Source organism: Varanus komodoensis, unplaced genomic scaffold, assembly GCF_004798865.1.
Source record: "Varanus komodoensis strain SLA01 unplaced genomic scaffold, ASM479886v1 scaffold104, whole genome shotgun sequence".
In the NCBI taxonomy this organism is placed as follows: domain Eukaryota; kingdom Metazoa; phylum Chordata; class Lepidosauria; order Squamata; family Varanidae; genus Varanus; species Varanus komodoensis.
The window spans coordinates 501,768-526,961 of NW_025335289.1; the positions used below are offsets into that span (position 1 = coordinate 501,768).

At 52.3% G+C, this 25,194-nt stretch overlaps 1 protein-coding gene, 1 long non-coding RNA gene and 2 other non-coding genes across 6 annotated transcripts in view; 3 read left to right on the forward strand and 1 right to left on the reverse strand.

The window, feature by feature from the left end:
- Window positions 1-17,739, reverse strand: part of CCM2 (CCM2 scaffold protein) — a 39,070-nt gene extending 21,331 nt beyond the window's left edge. Inside the window, exons 1-2 of one of the 2 annotated variants that reach the window (XM_044419519.1) lie at window positions 17,574-17,739; window positions 16,788-16,868 (exon numbers count right to left, since the gene is read on the reverse strand). In XM_044419519.1, coding sequence (XP_044275454.1) covers window positions 16,788-16,796 — 9 coding nt within the window. In that variant the 5' untranslated portion in view covers window positions 16,797-16,868; window positions 17,574-17,739. The remainder of the gene's footprint in view (window positions 1-16,787; window positions 16,869-17,573) is intronic. The other variant, XM_044419517.1, reaches the window with a different exon arrangement.
- A 943-nt stretch (window positions 17,740-18,682) lies between these two features.
- LOC123017880 lies at window positions 18,683-24,870 on the forward strand. 2 transcript variants are annotated; one of them, XR_006413681.1, is made up of 5 exons: window positions 18,683-18,804; window positions 19,532-19,730; window positions 21,693-21,871; window positions 22,763-22,922; window positions 24,590-24,870. It is a non-coding gene; the product is annotated as an uncharacterized LOC123017880 (long non-coding RNA). The 2 variants fall into 2 exon arrangements; XR_006413680.1 differs by lacking the exon at window positions 18,683-18,804 and adding an exon at window positions 18,978-19,388.
- On the forward strand, window positions 20,722-20,859 carry LOC123017907. The gene has a single exon (XR_006413686.1). It is a non-coding gene; the product is annotated as a small nucleolar RNA SNORA9 (small nucleolar RNA).
- On the forward strand, window positions 22,468-22,605 carry LOC123017906. Its single transcript, XR_006413685.1, has one exon. It is a non-coding gene; the product is annotated as a small nucleolar RNA SNORA9 (small nucleolar RNA).
- Window positions 24,871-25,194: the final 324 nt, after the last annotated feature.

A 25,194-nucleotide genomic window follows, 5' to 3' on the forward strand; every position in this document is an offset into this window, starting at 1 on the left:
ACTTCTAAAGCAAACTGCTGGCACCCGTGGACTGAAGGATTCAGCTGATCGAGGGGACTGGTCCTTCCCAGCACGCAGCTGCCTCCCTCACGACAGAGCCCCCACCGCCCTTTGTAGATCCTTCCATTTGGTGCACACTCCACTCCCCGGCCCCCCTAAACCCACTCCCCTGTGTTCCAATCTTGCTCTCCTTCCGACAGACTTCACTGTAAAAAGATAGTTCTGCATAGCTCTTCATACCTTTCTTGCTCCAGAGAGAGCAAGGGGTTCAAAAAGGTCTTGTGACATGTAAATAGGCTTTCCGACAACTGCTTTGACAAACACACTCCTGATGCCTGCCCTTAGTTGGACAATGTTACAGAAAAACCATGTGGGTTGAAGACATGACCTGGATTCCAACCAACAAGGGGTTGTTAGAACTGCACTTGGAAGTGCAGTCGTGGTCAAATAGGCACACAGAATAAAAGATTCCCTGAATATTTGGTTTTAAGGGCAGGGAAGCAACAAAGCAGTTAAGGTCACTTTATCGAGGTTTCACCCTGACTTTGGGTTTATTTTTACTCTCTTTTGCATGCTTCTGTGTCTTTGGAAGGCTAGGAATTTTAAACGTTCTGCTATCTGATCAGGTTTTACAGATGCCTGGCACAGAAAAGATGAAGCAAACTGGGAAGACAAGCCTCCTCTTTCGCCTATACCAATGGTGGTGAACCTACAGTGTGCGTGCCACAGCGGGCACGCAGAACCCTCTCTGTCAGAATGCGAACCGAGTCACTCCAGCATCGCCACAGCAGCCGAGCATCAGATATTTGCTTGGACTGGCTGTTTCCAGGTTTTACTGCGGTGTTCGCACTTTGTGATAAATACGTGGGTTTTGGGTTGCAGTTTGGGCACTCGGTCTCTAAAAGGTTCACCATCGCTGGCCTATGCAGGATTATGTGCTAGGAAACAGAGCTAGTCTGAGAGGAAATGATGCTGCTCCATGATGCTGTGACAGGTGGGAATCTTCCTCTGAGCCTCCAACGGCATTTTTCTCTGGCCTGGTTGTTTGGACTCCCATGAATACTACTTCAAAATAGTACTCGTGGCCTCTCCCAAGAGTGCCTGCTCCTTGCTAAGATCTTAGGGGGCTCTTCTCTAGACGCTGCCTTCAATGAGGAAACATGTGGCTCGGAGGGAAAAGCCTTCCCTGTGGTAACGCCCATCTCTGGAGTCACCTGGCCTCCCCACTGTGCATATTTTAGACCCTAGTTTCAGGCCTCCTCCTTTCAGAAGGCATTTGGCTCTCAGTCTGTTGCCCTATTTACTTAACTGCTAGGTCCTCAATTTTTAAAAACACTTTAATGTAAACATTGCATTATTTTGGCACTGCCATTGTTGTAGCAATTTATTTAAACTGTAGCCATTTATTCCTGTTCCCTTTTATGATTGCAAACCACCCCAAGGGCATCTGCAAGGTGGACTGCATACAAATGAAATCAATTGATGAGAAAATGTTTACTGAGACAACGGACGGCCCGTGGTAATGCTCGAGCATAGAGAGCCTCCCACTTGGACGTGTGCCTTCAGTCCGAGGGGCCCGCCTTGGTCCATCTTTCGGAGGCTCGGGGTCTCACACGACTTTGGGTGGCTTGGCTGGCACTGGCTGTCGGGAGGACGCGAAATGAACGCCTGCCTCATTCTGGAGCGGTGGGTGCAGGCGCAGGGGGCCTCTGGCAAAGGCTTGTGGGCTTTGCCCACGGAGGCGTCCCCCGCGAGGCCCCGTTTCCCGGGACGGTCCGAGCACAGGGCACTCAGCTGCTAGGGTCTACGCTGGAGGTGCTGATCCTGCAATGCGGTGCAACCAGACGGCAGGCCGCCAGATGGTGACCGGTTAGGAAGTGGCTATGCCGCTCCGAGCACTGCTGCAGGGTTTGATTGCTCTTGCCGTTCTGATCTACTGCTTTGTTAGTTTAGCGATGCACTGACACTGACGGACTGTTCCATGGGTAGAAGGGGGGACAGAAATAGAAAAGGTGCCGCCCCCCGCCGGAGAGTAAGTCAAAGACCGCAGCAGTGAGACAGAAAGATGCCATCCAGCGTGGTGTGAGCGCCAGCGTGGTGCCGGGGTTAAGAGCACGGGACTGGGACGCGGGAGACCCAGGTCCGAGTCCTCGCTCAGCCATGGAGCCCACTGGGGGACTCTGGGCCAGTCACAGGCTCTCGGCCCAGCCTACCTCACAGGGGTGTTGCTGTGGGGATAAGACGGAGGAGGAGGAGGATGTAAGCTGCCTTGAGCCCTTGGTAGGAAAAGGTATGCACGCACGGTCCTGCATCTCGAAAGGTAAACCTGCCCTGCGCAAGGAACACAGGAGGTTCCGCTTGCCTTTGCCTGGTTTCGGAGACTTTTCCACCTTTCCCTCTGCAGCCATAAAAGTGCATCTGTGCTCTTTATTGGTGAACTCACTTTTAAAACATGCCTCTCTCCTTGGCTGAGACAGAGGAAAGGAAAAATGCAAGATTGCAAGTAGCATATTAAGCCTTGTAGCAGTAGTAGCAGCAGTGGTAAGTTTATTGTATTTAGCCATAGGCCATTACAAATATATAAAGCAAAACAATGGATTAACAATAAAATCACAAATCAGGCGTAGCAAGACACAATACTAAAAACAACAACGTTCAGCCATAAATCAGGGCTGGGCCCCCTTCACAGCTGCCCTAGCTCTTATCTTTCCAGCTGCCAGAGCAAAAAGAGAAACTCTGTAAGACACATATGCATCAGCACCTGATAACACCTTGGAGAGCCAGGGTGGCGCAGTGGTGAAGAGCCTGGGACTGGGACTCAGGCAATCCGGATTCTGGTCCCCGCTCAGCCATGGAGCCAACTGGGTGACTTTGGGCCAGTCACAGACTCTCAGCCCAGCCTACCTCACAGGGTTGTTGTTGTGGGGATAAGACAGAGGAGGAGAAGGATGTAAGCTGCCTTGAGCCCTTGGTAGGAAAAAGGCAGGATAGAAATCGGGAAATAAATAAATAAATAAATCCACTCCGAGTCGCTTCCCAGTCAAACAATCTCTTGCCAGAGGCTCGCTGGGCATGCTCGGAAGTGCTGCTGTCCCGTCGAGGTGATGCCAACCAAACCCGAACTCTCACATATTTAAACAGAACACTGAAAGCGCCTTTACCTTCAGGGCACATAAGACTTCTCATGCAGCAAGCCGACCGAACCCTCCACTGGCCTCTCAGGTCACTGACCAAGGCCAACTCTGCTTCACCCTGGAGAGGCCTGTACCACTTCTCCCTGGTGTAGCCAGGGTCCCTGGGCACGTTTCAACAAGCTGTTCTGAGGGAAGCGGGAGGGGAAGGAGGCCCTTTCCCCGCTCTCCTTGGGCTGACGTGTCTTTTTAGATTGTAAACCTGCAGGCAAGGATTGCCTTCTCTTACTAAGCCCCTCTGGAAGCTGTTTTGGCTGGGGAGAGGGATATATACTCTCTATACCTAAAATAAATACATTTAAAAGATATTAAACTCAAGTTCAGATGGCTGCAAATCCACACTTCCATGTTTACATCTGCTTTGCAGACGTCGGCGCCAGTATTCAAGGAAAAAGGGAATTTTCCCTGGATGCTATTTTTAGATCTGCCTCGCTTGTTCGCTTCACTGAGAAAATCCCCCTGCAAGGCTGACTTAGTTCTCCAAGAAAAACTTTTTATTCAGATGTATTAGGCCTATCAAAAGGAAACTGTTGTATAGAAGAAGGTGAAAGGTGAAGATGCTGAATCATAGCAATTGCAGCTATGGTTTTGTTCGGCTTTTAATTCTTTAAAATTAATGCGCAAGTCTAACATTCGCTTAATTTTAACTTTTGTTAACGAGCCAGCCAGCCTTGTCGATTGGGCAACATAAAAATAGATAAATGCAGCCTGCCACAAAAAGCGCAAGCTAAAAGGGAAGGCACAGGAGACCGGGATTGCCGTCAAGCGCGCTGGTTAGCCGGGCACCAGGAAAGGCGCATCCGTCGCATCCCTGCTGCTGAAGCTCTGCATTCTGCTGATGGGTCTCTGCACACGGTCGTGGGAGCGCAAGGCCCACACATGATCATTGGCTTGGTGGCGTGCTCCTTACAGAGGAAACATGCGTTTCCTTCCTAGGAGCAGCCTGGAAAACTGCTCCCTCTCTGGTTGGGTAATCGACCCTTTTACTCTGCATTATTTATTTATTTATTTATTTTATTTTAAAAATTTCTATGCCGCCCCATTCGCCGAAGCCTCGGGGCAGCTTACAAAACATCCCCGCGTTAAAGCCCGGCCCACCATTTTCTTGTTTTGCACTTTTTCTATTGCTTGCTGCCGTATTCTCCCCTGAACTCGGACCCGATGCAGGGCCTTCTCCCATGGAGATACGATGGAATTCACCTGCATGAATTGGGACAGTTTTAAGAGAGGGCTGGATGAATGCCTGGGGGAGCAGGTTATCCATGACGGCCAGTCCTGGTAGGCTACCTGCTACCTGGAGTAGCAGACCACTCCCGGGGGAACTTGGGTGAAAGGCATCTGCTTGCGCCCATATTGTTTGTGGGGTCCGGCATGAGCAGGAGGCTGGATCAGACAGACACTTGTTCTGACCCAGGGGAGCTCTTCCTACGTGGCATAAAAAAGTTTCAGATGAATCAGGACAGCAATGTCACAGCTATGCGGGAAGGCTGGGGAGCATGCGCCAAGCGTCCGTTTCTGAAGGTGCCTCCACTCTATAAAATCTCTCCAAGGTAGTCATTCCACAAATAGCCCAGAAAGTAAACCAGCCAATGGACTTAGTACGTTCTCCACTTGCTCTGGATCGGGGTGGAAAGATGCTTCGGGCGACCTTCCCAGAAATACTGGAGCACAGAAAGGTTGTGCTGGACCAGACTCAGCACCCCTGGCTTTTTATTTCATTCTCCAACGAGTCCAGAATGGCACACACGATGAGATCACTCCAATTTTTTCCAAACAAAGATTGGGAAACACTGACAATAAGCGACTGGACCCAAGCCATGAGTGATCGGCACAAGTGGGGATTCAAAATAACGTTTTCCACGCTCATGTCCAACATTCTGACCATTATATCACAACAGCAATCTCTAAGCCTTTTTTTTTTTTTTTAATCAGGAACAGATTTTCCTCCATGATTTATTCAGCATAACGGCCGGGCAAGAAGTGTTCGACTCTTGGGGAAGAGAGCAGAAGCTAACTGGCACCTCAGCGTGGAGTGTGCTCACAGTGTGAATGCACATTTGCTCACACACTTTCTAGAGGCATTTCTGAAAGATGGGGCGATTTCTGCAAGATGCAGAAGACAGTGGTTCCAGAACTCTGCAGAAAAGCATGGCTCCTCTCCCTCACTTCAGCCTGCTCTTCTGCCATTCAGCCGTGACATTCACCCACCCTTCACTTTATCTGACACGCATCTGCTCCAACTTGCCAGAGAAGCCAGAACATGCCTCTCACAGCTTTCTGATAGCCAACAAAAGCCATTCGATGGAAGCAAGAGCAGAGTAATGCATTCTGGGGCGAACGAGCCCCACGTCAAGGACTCGCTGATGGGATCTGGACTAGCTGTGACGAGCAAGGAAGGAGACTTGGGTTGGGGTGGGCAGCTTGATGGCGATGCTGGCCCAGCGCGCAGCTGCCGTGAAGGAGGCAACCGCCATGCTAGGCATCGTGAGATATCGTGAGAGCCAGGGTGGCGTGGTGGTTAAGAGCGTGGGACTGGGACTCAGAGGATCCGGGTTCTAGTCCCCGCTCATCCATGGAGCCAACTGGGTGACTTTGGGCCAGTCCCAGACTCTCAGCCCAACCTACCTCACAGGGGTGTTGTTGTGGGGATAAGCCGGAGGAGGAGAAGGATGTAAGCTGCCTTGAGCCCTTGCTAGGAAAAAGGCAGGATATAAATTGAAAAATAAATAAATAAATATGGAACGCGGGACAGAAGTGCCAAGAGCTCCGTCCCCTTGTACAAATCCTTAGTGTGACTGCACTTGGAATACGGAGCTCTGTTCTGTCTCTGTACCAGACAACGGACACTGAGCTGGAAAAGGTGCAGCGAAGGGCCAAAAATGATGAGGGGGCTGGAACTGTTCTTCTACAAGGAGTCGCTACGACCACTGGGACTGTTCCACTTAGAAAACAGGCAAGTCGGGGAGACATGACAGAAGTGCTTAAGCAAAGCAAACACAGGCACACTTTTACTGGTGAGGTGCATCTTCCAAAGCTACCTGATTTGTCTGGCAGGATTACAAGAGGAAGGGGAGTGACTCCAAATTCCTCACAGGCTTCCCGTGTTACAAACCGGCGAGGGTGGGGCTCGCTGTAAGCCCCCGCTCCCACACTGGCCATGATCCTCAGCCACGCCGGCAGGAGGTTCGGTGGTTCCCTTGGGCCTGCATCCCTCGCCCTTTTCAAGGCTACAGAATGGATTAAATTCCCCAAGCGGCATGCAGGCAGGATGCATTCAGGGGACTGTGAAATTAATTCCAAGACCATTACAGTGCTATTCAGAAGGTATCTACAACCAAGCTTAGCTATAAGGCAGCCTCTGAAGGATTTCTCTTCGGCTTGGGCTACTGCACGGAAGAGAAATGCTCAAGTTGGGTTTGCAGCCATTCCACAATGCACCACACCCAAGGAATACGAGGCTGGAAACAAGGACGTCAATCGGGTGTAAGTCTGTCCCTACTGTTGGGGAGTGCACATCATCTCCTCTATTTAAGGCCTACAGTAGAAGCCCACACATATTTTCCTGGGGGCGAATTCCACAGAGCTTGGTGGAGTTTACTTTCCACAAACACACACAGAATTGCGACACTGGGGGAAGGGTTAGAAAATGGCTTTCAGAAGAGATAAGCTGACAAACTGGGCAACCCAACCAGGTTTTGCAAATCCTTCCCACGTTTCCTTGCCAAAGCTAACTCCGAAGGGCGTCCAGTTCCACCCATTTGGTGAATGCTGGCAGCCAAAACAGCCTGGAGCAGAGCAAGAACGCTACAGCACATCGCCACCACGGCCAAGCCATTCTCGGAGTCTGAACAGCGTGCTGGGACAGCTCTTTCCCACTAACCTCCCAGAGGAAAGACCAGACATGAAGGCACAACCTTGCTGGCAGGTTTACGGATGCAAAACCAGAAATATTTGCGGGTAGGAAAGAAAGCAGCTCACAGGCTAGCCAGCCCAGTGCCATGGAGTAATCTTTACAGCAGCTGCAGTACTGATGGGGCTCATTTAGGCTTTACGTTGAGATGCGCTGATGCACCGATTTTAACAGGCATCTCCAGTACCCCCAGGAGCTTCTGTGGGAAGAGAGAGAAAATGCAGGACTGACACATCTCTGCAGAGCCACTGGTCAAGCCTAAGCCAGGTCCATTGCCTTGAGGACCTTTGGTTTCAGGCAAAAAGGAGCTCATGCTGGCACACTGAAAGCTGCCTCATTCCAAATCAAGTCACTGGTCCAGCTAATCCAGTGCTGTCAACTCTGACTGGCAGCAGCAGAATGCCAGGGCTCCAAGCAGCATCCTTTCCAAGGCCTACCTGGAGAAGCCGGAGATCAAACCCACTGCAGACAAAGCGAGGGCATGACAAGGAAGCAACGGTACCTCCATGACAGGTTCCCAGTGAGAAAAACAGGGAAAGACTCTGGAATGCACAGACGCTCATTCTCAGCTTGGGCCCCTGGCAGGATCCCACAGGCAATGGCACGTCTGAACAGGCCTACAATCATTCAGCCACACGGAATGGCATCCTTCCACTCGCTTCCACTAGGATGATTCATGCCAGCCAGACAACTCTCATTAGCCCATTCCTCTTGCTTGACCTGGGGGCTTCATGCTCGCCCACAAAGAGTCTGGCAGAAGTCACAATGATGCTACTCCACATTTTTCTACCTACTATATTTAAATGGAGGTAGGGACAGATCTTATTTTCCTGGGCTCCAAGATCACCGCAGACAGGGACTGAAACCAAGAAATTAAAAGACGCTTGCTCCTGGGAAGGAGAGCTATGGCAAATCTGGACAGCATACTAAGAAGCAGAGACATCACCCTGCCGACAAAAGTGCGTATAGCCAAGGCGATGGTTTCCCCAGTTGCAATGTATGGCTGTGAAAGCTGGACTCAAGGAAGGCTGAGTGCTGAAGAACCGAGGCCTTTGAATTGTGGTGCTGGAGGAGACTCCTGCGAGTCCCTTGGACCGCAAGGTGATCAAACCGGTCAGTCCTAGAGGAGATCAACCCTGACTGCTCTTTAGAAGGCCAGATCCTGAAGATGAAACTCAGATACTTTGGCCACCTACTGAGAAGGAAGGACTCCCTGGAGAAGAGCCTGATGCTGGGAACAATAGATGGCAAAAGAAGGAGGGGATGGCAGAGGATGAGGTGGCTGGATGGGGTCACTGAAGCAGTCGGTGTGAGCTTGGGTGGGCTCCGGGGGATGGTGGAGGGCATGGGGGCCTGGAGGAATGCTGTCCATGGGGTCGCGATGGGTCAGGCACGACTTTGCAACTAGAAACAACATATTTAAATGAAAATTGAAAGGAGAAGTTGTTAGTCACCTGTTCTAAGGGTGAACCAGATCAGCAGAATTAAGCCCCTTGTACAGACGGAGGTGCTGCACACCAAGCCTCTCTGGAGGGTGAGGGAGAAGCAAGCTGGGCTGGCCAACGGTGGGCACCCCCCACTGGGGCAGGGACACAGTCACGCGTACGTTTGCACCACACGAGCGCAAAGCAAAAATCCCAGCGTTGTTCCCAGAAGGCAGTGCGAATGGCCAGATGAAACCACTTAAAATCTGGAACGGCCAGGTTTTATCAGCCCTGGCTGCTGCCCAGTACAGAAGCAAGGTTATATCTGGAAGGAAGCTTCATACACCCTTCAGGGAGAAGAGGGGGGAACCCGTTACGTGGTTCCAGCTACAGGGCACTGCCGCCGCCGGATTGTCTTCCAGAACTGCCCTCAGTCAGACTTCGCTCCGTCCCGGGGGTTGGTGGGGTTTTCTTCAGGATGGGGTGGAATTAAAGTCTAACAAGTAGAAATGTTAAGACCAAGCAAACTCAGAATCGCCTCAGTTCTCCAAGCAGCAAAAGTCTTACTCGCTCACATTCATGAATCCAGACATCAGAGCATCTGACTGGATAAAATTCATTTCAACCATTGCTACTCATATCCAAGGGCTCTACCAAGAGCTGCAATCATTTCCTACAGTTTATTTTCATGGGGCCCGAATGCCATGATCTTGGATTCCTATGTGTAGGCTTCCCTGATTCATGTGTGCTGATTACAAAATCCAAACTTTCTTGCTTTAAAGGCCCTCAGATTTCAAAGATTTCCAAGTTAATGACCTTGCACAGTACAGCCCATTAACCTGTTTAATTCAGGAATGGGCGATTGTTGGGTTAAAGCTGGGTTATTTAACCTACGGACAACCCAGAATTCCTGGGTTTACATGTCACAAACAACCTATGAATAGGGCATTCCAGGGCTGTTTTAGAAAGCGTAACTGGCCAGCAGTTGGGAGGCAGCACATTTGTTCCCATTAATTTCAGGGCTAAACAATCCAGGAGTTGGCTGTGATACGCCAACTGAGTCAATAAAAACCTCACATGAAAAGCAGAGGCAATCATTTCCTCCCTGTGTTCAGGAAGTTCCAACTGACCCATGTTCCACACAGCAAACAAAAGAAGTCCCAGGACTCCAGCCGGCGGGTGCATGGGAGGTAACTCATCACCGCCGCCAGCTCAGCACAAGCTTCCTACAACCCAGTGAAAACTCCCAACTCACCACCAGCAAGTCCTTCAGCGAAGAAACTCAAACAAGCCAGCTTCCAGCTAAATACTGGAGCAGTATGGCCACGGCACCCACGGCACAGGGAAGTGGTGGGCTCTTTCACACTGGAGGCGTTCAGGAGGAAGGAGGACAGGCATCTGGGAGGGTGGCTTAACTGGGGGTCCTGCTCTGAGCGGCGGGTTGGACCCGATGGCCTCCTCCAACTCCACTACTCTATGACCTCACTTGGCTTTTACCTCTTCTGTCCTTATTCCTGGACACTGATCAGGGAGTAAATTCCACTGAACACGGTGACCAGAGTCACTCGGTATATTCAACCACACAGTGTGGGTTGAGTGTGGGTTACTAGTAAACCCAGGGTGGTTCTGCAGTGTGAAACCAGAGCCCCCTAACAAACTATGGCTTGTTAATCACAAGTAGTTCATAGATTGCACACGACAAACCATGGGTTCTCCATTTAGATGCCAGGAAGCACTTTCTGACAGTCAGGACCCCCAGGGTATGGAATGGGCTTCCACGGGAGGTCGTTGAGGCCCCATCGGTGAGGGTGTTCAACAGTAGGCTGGACATGCACATGGTGGGCATGTCGTGAGCGGAGCCGGCTGGAGCCGGGGGTTGGACTGGATGGCCCGGGAGTCCCCTTCTGACTCGCGCTGTTTCTGTGTTTCAACACAGTTTGTGGTAAACAAACCATAGTTTGTTAGTGCAGTTGGGTTCACACAACCATCCAGCTCTACAACATAAACATAATCTAACCATAGAAACCATCACTGCCTGTGGTTCAACCCAGACTCAGCCTGTATCCTTGCTTAGCACATAGTGTGAATCCAGCCAGAGGCATTTATTTCAGGGAAAACACTCAGGATGGGGCCATGAGCTGCAGCCCTTTCATTCCACTCAGCACAACTTACAAGAGAGCCAAGCACCATTAGAAAGTGGCGAAGAACAGCAAGGGCATCATTACTGGCCAGTAATGAGGACAGAGAAGGGCATGTCTGCAGAACAGTCACTGTTCCAGGATTCTGACTGATGGGTGTTCGGCAGCTCGGAGCCTGATCCAAAGATCGGAGCCTGATCTTTGCCGGAAGAAGTAACCTTGGCAGGGATCAAACTCATCCTTTATTTACGCAGCTGTGTGAGCAATGATGCTGGAAGGCGAACGCTGAACATGACTTTCAAGGATGTACTAATATCCACAAGCTACTCATCAAACCAGCCAGTATTTGAAAGAAAGGCTGAGGCACCTCCTATTTCCGAGATGAGGTACCAACCTCAGGAAAAGAAACAGAGGTGCGGAAACATGATTGGAATGATCCCCCAAACAGGTCCTATAGTTTTATCCCACTCGATCTGCCCACTGCTACCTAGCCAGCCACCTGTAAGGGCAGAGGAGGGGACAATGAGACCCTCCCGATGGTACTAGCAGAAGGTCCACCGGATCGTGAAAGCAGGCCTGGGACAGGGCACGCCGGTGGTCGCTCTGCGTGTCAAGGCCCATCCCCGGTGCTTTGCTTCTGGGCTGCGGAGTATGGCAGCCTTTGTCCTTCCAGGTGAGGTACCCCGATAGTCAATATGTAAACAGGCCTCAAGGTCAGGACTGCTGCCAAAGGGGGGGGGGGCTGCACCTCCAAATGGGTCCACCTGTGGTCACCTGATCATTTGGCAGCTTCCTGGCTTTCGCATGTTATCCCCCGCCTGCCTCATCATAAAGCAGTAATGAAATCCCTCTCCCGGGATTTCAGTATTGGTAGTAAGAACTTCAAGCTCAAAGATGCTGTTTGCAGTCAACTGACTGTGGCCCCCAACACCTTCTCTGAAAAACAACGGGGCCTCTGGCTAGAGGATAATCAACTGCCGCGGCAGAGGCATAACGGCAGCAGATGTTAAAAGGAACCAGTTGCTTCCTGGGGAAAAGCGAAGAAAGCAGGACAGGGGGTGGGGGGAGTCTCCTACAAGCACCAGCCCATCTTGGCTTTCTTCCTAACTTTCCAACTTGGCTGTCTTTGCATTCAGTGCGCACTTTCTGGTGGGATCCGTACCACCAAGTGACAAATGGGTTTGAAACGGGGAAGGCAGGGGGATGACTAGACCTACAGAGATGTGAGGCTGCGAAACACACGGAAACAAAACTGCAGAAAGCTCTCCAAACTCGGTGTGAGTAGAAGAGAAAGCAAGTCACAAATGCGCCCTGAGCGATCTTGGAATTGAAATATTTCTTGAGCCCAGAGTGACGATTGTCCAACAAGAAAACCACCAGTACATCCCGAATTACTTTGAGTCGCTCTTGGGGAGGTACACCACAACAGGCGGTTCTGCTGCCACCTTCGGAAACAGTGGTTACTGCAGACATCTATGGTGAAACGCTTGACTAAAAATAGCTTGCTTCCCACAGTTATGTCCCGGGCTGGAGAGGGTGGAGAGAGAGAACGGGCTTCCAAGCTTTCATGTTTAGCTGAAAGGTTATGAGCTCATAGGGTGGCTGTACTTGCAATGAGGATCTGCAACCAAAGTTTTATATCTTCCAGCCACCACTCTATTGGAGCTTTTGCTTCCACTGGAAGTTCTTTATATTTTAATTTGCTGCTTTCAACAGTCATTGATGCGGAGTGGCCTATACCACCTAAAGTAAATAACTAAAAAGACCAGACTTGGTTCTGAGCCTTCCACCAGTTAACACTCCATGGAGGCCACAGGCAGCCATCCTTTCGTTCTCACCCCCCCGCCCCGATTCTACGCTCATTTGGGAGTAGCATCTAGAGAGAAAAGCAAAGCTGCCTCTGAATGGAATCAGAGCAACTACCTATCTTGATTATTTTAGATCTCATTTTCTTCTGCGGAGATCAAGGCAGTATATGCAGTTGACCATTTAATCCTCACCACAACCCTGCAAGGTAGGTTAGGCAAAATGATACTGAGCTTGCCCACAGGGACAGCCTGGGTCCCACACTTGACGTGTGTCCAGGAATTGATGGTCAGATGACAACACAAAGTCGGGGGGGGGGGGCTCCATTCCTGGGTTGCTTGAGTCCCTCCTGCTTTGCTTCCTTCTGTGCACGCTGAACGCCTTTGTGGAGACGTTGACTGCATGTCAAAGGGACTGAATTTTTCTGTCCACTCTCGCTTGCCACCTCGGGAGGCTGGGGGAACAACCCACAGTTCTGGGCTTGCATAATTAACACCACCCAGAGATCGTAGCCCAGCAACAAGCCAGGAACCCAGCTTGCACAATGCAGCAGGTAATCATGGGTTACTTAACCCGCAGTTGGTCCCAGGGTATGAGGGGTGCATGCAGTCACTGTTTGGAAAAGCTGCTGGCCATTGCATGTTAATGGCTCATTAAACCAAGTCCCATTGAACCCTCAATTCATATTTGGGTTCAGATCAGGTTTCTTAATCCTCGATTAACCCATGATGGATAGCTTTGCATAGGACGCTACATCCCCTCAATGCACCAGCCTCACACCATGTTGACTGGCTATTGATTGACTGTTAATCAATTAACAAGCCAGATTGTCATATGAACTGGCCTCATGGGTGCTCTTCCTGGGTTGTTTATGGTTAACAAACCATAGCTGCACATTTGCCAAAACAACAGGGTTCGATTATGCATATTTACCCAATACTTTCATTGTCACTACATACAAACTGGGTCAACATTTGGCTCCAGGCCAACATGCGGACCCAGTCTGGGAGCACATTTGAACCCGGATCTCCTCAGCTCTGGTCTGACACTCTAGCCCAACTTCACACCTTCCAGATACAACTTCAGAATTCTCTGTCCAACACATCTGGAAGATGCCAGGTAGGGAAGGCTGCTCTACCCATTGGATCACACACCATTCATCTACCGCTTAAATGAAGCTGAATGGGGAAGAATTACTCTTTGAGCCATTGTGTTATACTACGGAATGCACTGCCATGGGAAATGGTGGCAGCCACCCATCTGGACGGCTTTAAGAAGGGACTGGAGACATTCACGCAGGAGGAGGAGGCTGGCGTAATCTGGCACCATGGTTCTTCTGTTCTTATGAGACCCCACTGGAGGAGCCACAGTAAACCATGGTTAAGCTCCTGCATGCAGTCAACACGCCACAATCACCGACAATGTGTTTTTCAAACCAGGTTAGCCTGGGCAGGGGGAATAAACCACTTCGCAAATTCAGAGATAATCCCCGGTTCTAGGGCAGTCCTTCATCATCGGTGTTTTATAAGCAGATTGTTCCCCTTTTCGTCCCTCACATCTAAAAAGCAAAGCCCAGGGAGCAATGTCTATTCCACAGTGTATCCAGACTAAAATTAGCTGCAGATCTTAATTAGAACGCTATTCTGGAGACAAGTCAGGGACCCACTTCCGAACAACCAGGCTGAAATAAAGGCCACCATTGTCTTTCCGTGAAGTTTCAGTCACATGCAAGAATGGTCAACAGAACAGTTTCCAAAGAATTCTCCACTTGACACCCTGGGATAGCTTCACATCGCATGCCATCTCTCACCACTACCTTTGAGATCGACTGAAATTAGGCAAACATACACAGAGAACTTACAGGTGAATCTCCTCAAATTATTATATATTTCCTTCTTACTAAGTCATTCACTAACTAAACTTCTCTAGACACACTTCAGGACTGTCTTTTCAGACCTGCTGCATTCCATTTTCTGGAAATTGCGACGAAGCGTGCTCATTCATACTTAAGTCCTTATTTAATCACAATTGTTTAACAGGAAGCATGCAGGAAGGGTGGAAAGCCACAAGATTTGTCAGCTCTGCCCAACCCTGAATGATTTTCTGTATTTAGGAGGCAGGATCAAAAACTACCAACCTTGCTCCTTGCTGGAAAGTTATTCCAAATCCTAGAAGTTAGCACAAAACAGCAAGTGGCTCATTTAGTTAAAATTACATATTTAATATGCTATCTTAGTCAATATTGCTGCTGGTTTTAATTCCTTGTAAACCGCCCAGTATCTATGGGGATGGAGCAGTATATAAATATCAAGGTAGATAAACAAGCAAATAAGGTGCCAAGGTGACTGACTAGTTGGCTATTTTCCAGCCCAAATTCTAAGTCTGAAAAACTAAAGGCTCGCGGGACTTTTTGGACTGAAAGCGCAGTACTGGAGGCATCTGGAGAATACAGTATGGGGCCTTGGCCTTGTACCTTGGTTTCCCAGTGAAGCACAGTGGTCAGGGAAACCCAAGTTTTAGCTCCCACTCGATTACAAAGCTCATGATGTAGCTAGCTAGCCAAAGACTTCCAGCTTAACCCACCATGCAGGGGTGTCGTGGGGAGGTTTGTTGTGGTTAGTCGCGAAGTCGTGTCCGACCCATTGCGACCCCATGGACAGCATTCCTCCAGGCCCCCCTGCCCTCCACCATCCCCCGGAGTCCTCTTAAGCTCACACCAACTGCTTCAGTGACCCCATCCAGCCACCTCATCCTCTGCCGTCCCCTCCTTCTTTTCCCCTCAATCGTTCCCAGCATTAGGCTCTTCTCCAGGGAGTCCTTCCTTCTCATGAGGTGGCCCAAGTATTTGAGTTTCATCTTCAGTATCTGGCCTTCCATAGAGCAGTCAGGGTTGATCTCCTCTAGGACTGACGGGTTTGATCGCCTTGCGATACCCACTTGCTGGTATCTTGAGGCATTCTCCCCTCACTCCATTTTGGTCATCCTGTTCCTGGTGCTCCAGCCAGTGATTACTGCAAGTCTCCAGAGCTGAGCTGATCCCAGCGAATATGAAACTGCTACCAAACTTTCTCTATATGATGTTTCCTATTTCGTGCTTTTTGCCTTGGTGGATCACTACCTTTGCTGTCCTTTGTTTGAGGAGAAGTGGGTTAAATTCTTGAAATATTTTGCAACAGTTGGTACAAGTGCACTGGTGCTCAAATTTGAAAGTCTAGGAAAGAGGAACACGGGCACTGCCCAGGTTTATGAGATCATGCACGTTATGGAGGAAGTGGATAATTTTTTCTCCTGCTCCTGATACTCATACCTGGAACCACAATGAAGCTGAATAATGGGAAGCACAGACAAGTCCATCTCCAAACACAGAAACATAAACACATAAAAAATTAGAAACAGAGCGAGTCAGAAGGAGCTTCCCGGGCCATCTAGTCTGACCCCCGGCTCCAGCTGGCTCTGCTCATGACATGCCTATCATGTGCATGTCCAGCCTATCCTTGAAGACCCTCTCCGATGGGGCCTCAACCACCTCCCGGGGAAGCCCCTTCCATACCCATAGGGAGCCTAACTGTCAGGAAGTGCTTCCTGGCACCCAAATTGAACCTTGGTTCCCTGAGCTTTGCTCCACTGGAACAAGCCCTGCCCTCCACTGCGGGGGAAAAAAAGGTCATGACCCATCTCTGCATGGCACCCCCCCCCACATACCTGTATGTCACTAACCGGTCCCCTCTTAGTCTCCTTCTCTCAAGCCTGAACAGACGAAGCTCCCTCAGCCTCTCCTCATCTGGCTTCCCCTACAAACCAGCCACCATCCTCGTGGCCCTCTGCTTCTCCAATTCCAACCTTGCTATATCCCTCTTGCAATGAGGGGCCAGAATTGAACACAGTGGTCCAGCTGCTGGCACATCAGAGCCGTACAGAGAGGCAGTAATACTTCTCTCGATCTAGCAGCCAAACTGCACATAATCACAGAATATTCTGCCACAAGATACAGTGAGGGACGTGGACAGAAATCCCTGCAAGGAAGACAGCAGTGCACAGCTCCTCATTCCAACGAGTGCAAGAGCTGTGCCGGATAGGACAGAAGTCCTCCTAGTCCAGCACTTTGCTGACACAGCGGCCAACCAGTTGCAGGAGGAAGCATACAAACATCAGGACCAGCACCAAGCAGCACCCTTCACTGCTCAGCTACCTCCAGAGCAGGCATGCCTCTGAGTTAGCCTCCAGGAATATTTGACCTCCAGCCCCGCTTGTGGCCTCACAAGAGAAAGGAATGCAGGACTAGGCGGACCCTGGTCTGACCCAGCAGAGATCTGCTTACATTCATCATGAGTAGACATTACGTATCTGCCCTCCTCTCACATCTGCAACGCTTTCCGGATGCCAGCACAGGGCACACAGACTGCCAAGGAAGAAAACCAGCATTAACCTTAGCTATAACCCTCCCAGAAGCGGAACACGAGACTGCTAATGAACGGCACTGACCAGACCCATCACTCTCCCCCTACCTGCTTAGTGGACACCGATCAATTCCCTCGACTGCCCTCCCCTGCCAGCTGCTCACCGGTGCCACCGGCGACCCCCCTGGGCCTAGCAACACCCCCTTATTTGCGATTTTATGAATTGACTGTGTACTTGAGCCCTCCAATGGCAAGCGTTCAGGGCCAGGCAGAGGCGGCGGGAGAAGAGAGGGCCTTTGGCAGCATTTCTTTTGCTGGGGGAGTGAGGCGAAAAAGCCGCTTAGGCTCCTCACTGTCTGACACTCGCTGCTCCCCTTGCTACAAGGAGGCTTCGCAGAGGCCAGGCTTGGCTCTTCTCCTCCCTGGCTGCGCTCCTCTGACGGGACCCGGCGAAGCAGCAGGGGAGGCGCGGGCAGGGGGAGCCCGGGAGACCCCCTCGCCCGGCCAAACGGGGGGGGCGAGAGCAGCCCCCCAGCAGCCGGCGCTGGGCTTCCTTCGGGCAAAGCACCCCCTGCACTTTTCGAGGGGCAGTGGGAGAGAAAGCCCGGCCTCGCGCCCTCCCCACCCGCCACACCGGAGACCCTCCCCATAAACAAACCCGGCCCCGCCCCCGCCGGCCCCGCCCCTCTCCCCTCCCCCCCTCTCACCTTTTTGCCCCTCTTGCCTTCCTCCTCCATGGCTCAGGCGGGGCCCCGAGGCATCTCCCCGCCCGGGTCCCCTCGGCCCTCACTGCGCCGCCATGGCCGCCCACGGAAGACTCAAGCGCCGCGACCGCCGCCGCGGCAACAACTTTTCAATCCTGCCGCCATCTTGGGCGTCGGCGTTCCCGGCGTGCCTCGCGCGCCGCGCCTCATTCAGGCTCTCTCGAGCCGGGCCAGCGCTCGGGACGGGGAGGGGGGAGGAGGGTGACGTCAGTCCTCCCGAGGCGGAGGAGCAGCGAGAAGAGGGAGCAAGAGCGGCTCCCTGGGCAGGGCAGAGCCGCAAAGAGCCTTCAAGCGACCTCGGAGGGCCGCGCGGCCGTTACTTCCGATTCTGATTAAATGCTCCGCCTGCAGGGCCAGGACGTGTGCCTAAATTGTCCATAAAACAAGCACGGATCCGAACCTTCCCTAGAGGGCGTTACTAGATCTGAGCACGGCCGAAAAGAGTCTTCAGTCCTGCCTGTTGCATGTGAATTGCTATGCACACGCGTCCCCTTTGACCAGGACCTACCGAACTGTTCTCGTTTCTCTCCTGCCGGAGGTTGGGCCGCATCCTGGCAAGACCATCTTTAACTGCTGTCTCTCCAAAGAACTGTATTACATCGCCCCCAAGCCCTGCTCTGAGGATTTTCAGCCAAGAAGTCCTTCCTCGTCCTCCACGTCTTTTTCATTTTTCAGTAATCGGCTACAGCCAGCTGTGCTTTTCATTACTCCTTATTTGCCCAAACTAGTCTAATATTCTGCGTGTCATGCTTTCTTGGTGTTCATACATTGTCTTACAATACTTCTTCGACCACCCATTGTTAAGGACTGCCATCCGAGACCGGAAGTCTTGAAAGGCCGACTAGACCGTAGCCCCTACAGCTCTCCCGCGCTCTCCTACTAAGAACACGTTTTCCCCACCCTTTTTTTGAATAACGGTCGGACGCTGATTGGCGGGCGCATTTACCCGCCGCAGCCTCGGCAGGAGCGGCGCGAGCCACTAGGGGGCGGAAGAGGAAGCGATCCGTCGCAGAGGCGGAGGGGCGCGGTGACGTCACGCGCGCCGAGAGGCGGAGCCGTCCCTGAGGCGCCGTGGGAGCGGCGAGGAGCTCGGCCCGCGGGGCTCCGCGGGGACGGGATCCGCCGGCATCCGGGGCGACGGAGGCCTGCTCGCGGCCCGCTGCGTGGCTCGAAGGTGCTTAGGCTCCGCTGCGGCGGAGAGGGGCGGCCCTGAGCTGCGCGTGTGCCTTGGCGCCCCCGGAGCGGGGGCTTGCGGGCGGTTTGCCCTTCGGGGCCCAGCTGGACTACGATTCCCAGAAGGCAGCGGGGCCTTCGCGCCCCGTCGGCCGTATCGGGCCTCGTGGTGTGCGGGCTGCTGGCCGTCGTTCTTGCACGTGGGCGTTCAGCACGCTGCTGGGTTCCCGGCTTTCCTTCTCCCCCCTTGGCGCCTCTCTTCCCCCGTGGTTCCTTTTTGTCTCAAACCCGCGGCTAACTTTCTGCACGTGGCCCCCGCTGCCGTCTGAAGGAGGCGGGTGCTGAGGACTAGCACCTTTGAATGCTCTTCCGGAAACGAACGCCCGAAATCGCCCTGCTTGGTGCTTTCCTTGTACGGTGCTTTCCTATGAATGGCTTCTCGGGGGCAGTTCTGGCTTGGCTTAGTCGGGGAAGGCCCTAGGACTCCCAAGAGCGGGCCGTGACGTTTCCCCTGCCTGTACTTGCCTGGGATGGAACAGTGTCGCCTGCGGAATGCTAGGATTTTTTCTGTCTACAAGTGTGCAGGTTTGTGTCCTAAAAGCTTTGCTGCAAAAATGTTTGTAGCTCAAGCCTGTTTGTAACTCAGGGAATTCTAGGCGACGCCGGTTTTCAGTTAGAAAAGAAATCTAGACTGTCGGTCGCTGTATGCTTTTTTACCTCTCTATTAGGTCTTCTGGTGCATAAATGCAAGCGGGACCTTCCTGGCACCTGATTTTGTGACGCATCAGATGGGAGCAGGAGCTGAGTGATGCCGTGCCCGTTGCAGGAGCCAAAATGGAGACACGAGGAGGACCGACATTGATGAGGTTCCTTACCTGAAGCTAAAGAAAAAATTAAAATGGTTCATTGAGAATAGAAGTGGAAGAGGTGAGTCTCATGTGGTGGTGCGCTTCTGACTGTGGCACTTGCTGGTCCATTTGAAACTCCTTTCCTTAGTCTGACCTTTCCTTCTGGCAGCCCAGCATATTCCTGTTTGACTGCAGACAGATCTCTCCAAGGGCATGCCGGTTTTCCATCTCCTTCCCCCATCAGCTTCCTCAGACATTTTACGAAGTTCAGTGCGGTGTGGTGGTAGGAATTAAGTCAGGCAACGCTTGCTTTAGAGAGAATTGGAAGGGAATTTTTGCTTATTTAGAGGGCGTTTAAAAGCCTTTATATACTTTGTCTAATGTTTCAATGAAATCTCAAGATAGTTTACAAAAAGCAATAGTGATGGCAACATAAGCACTTCAGTAAAGAGCAGTGTGTACTATGTGAAGATGAAATTATTCAGCCATGTTGTCCAGCCACCGCCTGCTCAAGCACCTTGCCCAAGAGAGGGATGCTTTCCACTGGTCTATAATTGCTTTCCACTGGTCTATAATTGGTGACACCATCTGGGTCCAGGTTTCCCTACAGGAGAGAAATGTATTGCTAGAAACCACTTAGGCGGCAGAGAAAACCCTCCCGGTGCATTTCAAGGGTATTTCTATCAACAGTAAGGCAACTAGGCTGGCCTGTATTGGAACCCAGCATGTAACTCTCCCCGCTTCCTTTTTCTTGAGCTCAGTCCAGCATTTTGGCCAGCTGGTCAGCCATTCGACATGGCGAAGCGATCTGGTGGTGGACTTTGGAAGCCCTTTAGGCATTGCTGGTTGCTGTGTGGGACATCTTAAAGTTTTGCTTTGCCTGGGCCTGAAACAGACGGTTCTGTTTTGAGCATTACCCGCTTCTCTTGTGACTTGCCTTGTAGCAGCTTCTGAACCGGCACAGCTGCCGTGCCAAATACGCCTGCACAGAGATCCGGTGGGGATAGGAGTCACCCACATAAGATGCTTCAAAACAGAGCTCGTCCCGGTGCCTCTTGGCACTCCCCTCCTCGCAAGCCTTCCAGCATGGCTGGGTCTCTTCCGTGACCTGGTTCATTCCTGTAGAGTTTGCAAGAGCAGTTGCGGGATGGTTTGAGGCCTTTCCCTGCCCCACCTTCGGGGGAAGGTTATAGAAATCTCAGACACGCTTTTCCTGGGAACTGGCTGGGCGCTGTTGGCTCCTCGTTGCTCTTCTTGGGGTTGCTCCTCCACTGAGCCCACAATGGTGTTGTGGTACAGAGAGAGTCCCCCGGTTAATCCCCCTGGCGCTCTGGTCTCGGCCTGGCCGCAAACGGATCGTGACAGCATCTGTTACCACCAAGCAGATACATATATTTTAAAAATGAGAGTGAGCTCCCAAGGACACATTTGGGCTGAAGGCTGATGCGGACCCAGCAACAAGGCGAAGTGTTGATTGGCTTATGTGCTTCATGGTTCCCCCCCCAGCATTGTAAACTTTGTGTTGAGGTCCATCTTTCCTCTGGGTCTCTTCGTATGCCCCAGACTGGCGCCCTCCAGCTGGGCTGGCCTGCAGTCCCCATCATCCCCTGCAGCACGGCCGAGGAACATGGGAGTTTCTTTGGAGGGCACCAGGTTGGAGCAAAGGTGGTGTGACCACTTCACTGTTGTGGGCTGCCCGGCTTCAGCTGTTGGGCAGTATAGAAATAAAGTGACAGCCTCGGCGCTCCCTCCCCCACACCGGTGGTGATTGCAGGCAGATGGGGGGTGTTATCCTTGCGGTATATCAAAGCAAGCCCCCCCCCTTGAAGAAAAGCAAACAACTCCCAGTTGCGTCATGCAAAAATTCAGGAAAGGCAACTCTTTCATCTCGCTGCCAGATGGCACGCTTGCCGTTTCTGAAGCGTGCTCCAATCTGCATGCATGCTCTTTAAAAACGGAGCAGGGAAGGGAAGCTGCAGTGGGGAGGCGGTCTGGGATTCTGGCCTTCCAGCAAGTGCGGTTTTTGTCCCTTCCGCCCTAGGATGCGCACCAGCTCAGCTTGGATCCACCAGCACCAAATGAAGCGGATCAGGGCCAGGGGCTGCTTTCCATCAGCTCATGGAAAGACACGGAGCGGAGTGGAGTCGCCATCCTGCCTTTTCTGGCCGTGCCCAGATGCGAACCTGGGAGTGTTGGTTCCGTTTTTCAGCTTGGGGATGGGTGAGTGGTTTGCATGTGGCTTGCGTAATGCTCACAAGGCCAGGCTCACTCTCCATCCCTGGAGCATGCATGTGCTGGGTCTGTAAGTGAGAACGTGTCTGGTGTGCCCGTCGCCATCTTCCCAAGAAGGCCTGAGGGCTCCATGTCAAGAGAAGCTTTGAAAGCATCTGCTTCCTATTGTGAGACTTTAAGAACCGTGTGTGAGAATTCTAGAGGCCAGCGTTGTCTTTGTATAAAAGCAGGGAGGACACCTAAGCCAGCCTCAGCTTTTCGTAGGTTGGTTGCTCCCATCCACTTGGATTTGAACGCTTCCTTCATGGGCAGAAGCTTTTCAAGGAGTGACTTGTAAAGAGGAGATTTTAGTAGTGGGTAGAAAGCTGGTATGCAGCAACTCTCATCTATTCCTATCGTATGTTGTCAGTCAGTTGGGAACCAGGAGGAAACACTGAAATCTTGCAACCCACTGAGGTGTGATGCTGGCACTCTGAAACCTCGCTCAATCCGCAGCGTAGATGATTAGGACCCTTTCTTCCTTTGTAATTAAAAAGCGGGGGGGCGGAGCAGCCAAGATTCTGTGCATGAAGCCCCTTCCTCCTTCGCAAGCCTTCCAGCATGGCTGGGTCTCTTCCGTGACCCTGTTCATTCCTGTAGAGTTTGCAAGAGCAGCTGTGGGATGGTTTGAGGCCTCGCTCTGCTCCACCTTCAGAGGGAGGTTATAGAAATCTCAGACAGTCGTTCCGGAGCAGCTCAGAGGTGCTGGCGAAGAACCAAGTGCCCTTTGGTAACAGATCCAGGCAGAAGATGCACGTGGCTGAAGTTGAAGGCAAAACGGTTGAAGGTGCCTCGCCTTGCCCCGGATCTCAGAAATCCAGGTCTCTGTTTATTCCGCAGCTCATAAGAATACGTGAGATCAGGCCAGAAGTCCACCGTGCAAGATCAGACTGAGGGCCCACGCGCTCCGGCCGTCTGTGGAAGAGCACAAGTGCACAGAGGCCCTCCTGCTCATCTTCTCCAACAAGCGTCCCTCGGGCAGCTGGCTGTGATGCACAAGGTAAAACTCGGGCACAGCTAGCCTTTGTCATTCCTCCCTAGGCTGGTCCAGCCCTCTTTCAGCCGCCCAGATGGGTGGCGGTTGCTCTGTCTTACGGAAGGGAACGCCGTAGCTTAACTGGGCATAGCTGTGTGGAAAAGTCCTTTGTTACTGTCTGACTCTCCGACCGGCCCCCTTTGTGCAAGAACTGCTCTGGGCTCTGCTGTCTACAGAGGAGACCCCCCCCCCCCCGGGCTTTCTCTGCACCGCGTGGTATTTTGTATACCTCTGCCCTTGTCTCCTCTGGCTCACTGTCTTTCTGAGCTGTTTCCTCACGGGAGCCTTGCTCCAGCCTTGGGTTAGTTTAGTCACCCTTTTCAGCTCTGCCCAACTCTATAATAACCCTTTTTCCGTGTGTGATCAGGCCTGCCCGGTGTTCCAGGTGTGGTTTCCACACATGCTGCTAATAGTGCAGATTCTATTGACGTTTTAGCGTTTGACTCCTTTCCTGCCCAGCATGGAATGTGCCTTTTCCACAGCAGCCGTGTAGTCAGTTGACATTTTCATCAAGAACACTCTGCATCCTCTTACGCTTCGGGGCAGAATTCATTGTTAGGCCCCCTGAGGACTTTTCCTGCTGTTTAAAAATCAGGTTGCTAGTCCTCAGCGAAGTTTGCATGTAGGTGAGCAGTGACTATTTATAGATAGGAGCCCAGGTAAATGAGGAATAGGATTAGGGGTGGGGGTTCATTCTTGTAGAACCTTTTGAAAATAACCAAAGCATGAGGGGCGGGTTGCCCTTTTCAGGGACAAAAGTGAGTTCTGCCCAGGAGTTTTTAATTGAAGCCCTGGACACGGTTGTTTGAACCAAGTGGGGTTTACATCTGAGTAAATGTGCAGCCTGCATTTTATAGGTTTGCAGAGGGTTGGGGCGGCACAGAGCGGGTGAGGGCAAGAGGGAAGGGAGAACTTCCTGAAAACTGGCCTAGAACCTTATCTGTGCCGTCTTCTATTTTTAGCCCTTCTATTTCTCGGACAAGCCTCGTCTGCCAAAGTGACTCGCGTCCATTAGTCAAGAGGGAAACGGGTCTTTCCGTTGTCTGGCTTACAAACGGCCCGGACCTTCGAGGCCCGGCTTTGCTTGGGCAGGGCCCAGGTCCAGTCCCTTGGGAAGGCTTCGAGCCTCCCGGCAGGGCTGGACAAGGCCCCGCCGTGGTCCCTGGAGAGCCAGTCCTGCCTCTCAGTCCTGAGGAGGCCAGGCTGGGTGGTGTCATGCTCACAGGGCAGCGGGTAGCGAAGGGAAGCCGGAGTTCTAGGCCCACACAAAATGAGGAGCTGCAAGCAGACTCTGACATGGGGTCGGGGTTGGATGCCTCAGCTCCCCGTCCTTTCTTGGATGGCAACGGACTGCTCTTGTTCTGTCAGCTGCTGGGCTGAGGCAATCTTCCCCCTTCCTCCTGAGTCTTTAGGGCTTCTGTCACTCGGAGGATCTGGCACTTCGACCAGGAAGGAGAGTTCATGTTCTGCATCTCATCCTTTCCTGGCAGCCAGACAAGCCCAGCTGGTTTTTCCCACAGGCTCGATCTTTCTTCTGGGAAGAGATTCCCTGGCCGACAACAATTCCCTTGCCTCCGGCCTCACTCTGTGGATTTGTGGCTACCAGCACCGTCTCCTCGTTTGTCTTCCAGATCACAGAGGCGGAGCCCTGTCTGGCCGGCCAAGAGACGCCGAAGAGCTGCTTGCCAGTGGCTGCTGGCTTGACACCACGTGCCCCCACCTGGGTGTTGCAGTCGGTGCTGTGGAGGATGTGGTCCTGCCCCCGCTTCACCCACGGGCGCCCGCCCCGTTTCCCTCTGAGTCACTGTGGCTGGCAGAGCCTGGGTGGGGGTGCACAGCTCCCAGGGCTCGAAAGAGGAAGTCTCCGGTCGGCCAGTGCACGGTTCTGCCAATAAACGCGAGTGCTACCGTTCGTCTCGTGCAAGCGTCCCTGCCTGGCCTTGGGTTCGGGCGGTCTGGGCTGCAGCATTGCAGAAGGCCTAAGCACCAGCAGGCCGAGCTGGGCCACCTTTGCCTCCCCGAGCCTGGGCCCCTCCGGATGTTTGGGGCTGCGGTTGCCGTCGGCCTGGCCAGTGGCTGGGAGGAGTTGCAGTCCAAAGTCTCGGGTTGGGGAAGCCTGGCTTGGTATCTGTGTGCATCCCAGCTGCTGCTCTTGCAGGCAGCTCTTCGTTTCAGGCCCAAAGGCACCCAGGAACTCCATGTTCTAACTGGAAGTAGGACCTGGGTCCAGAGTGCC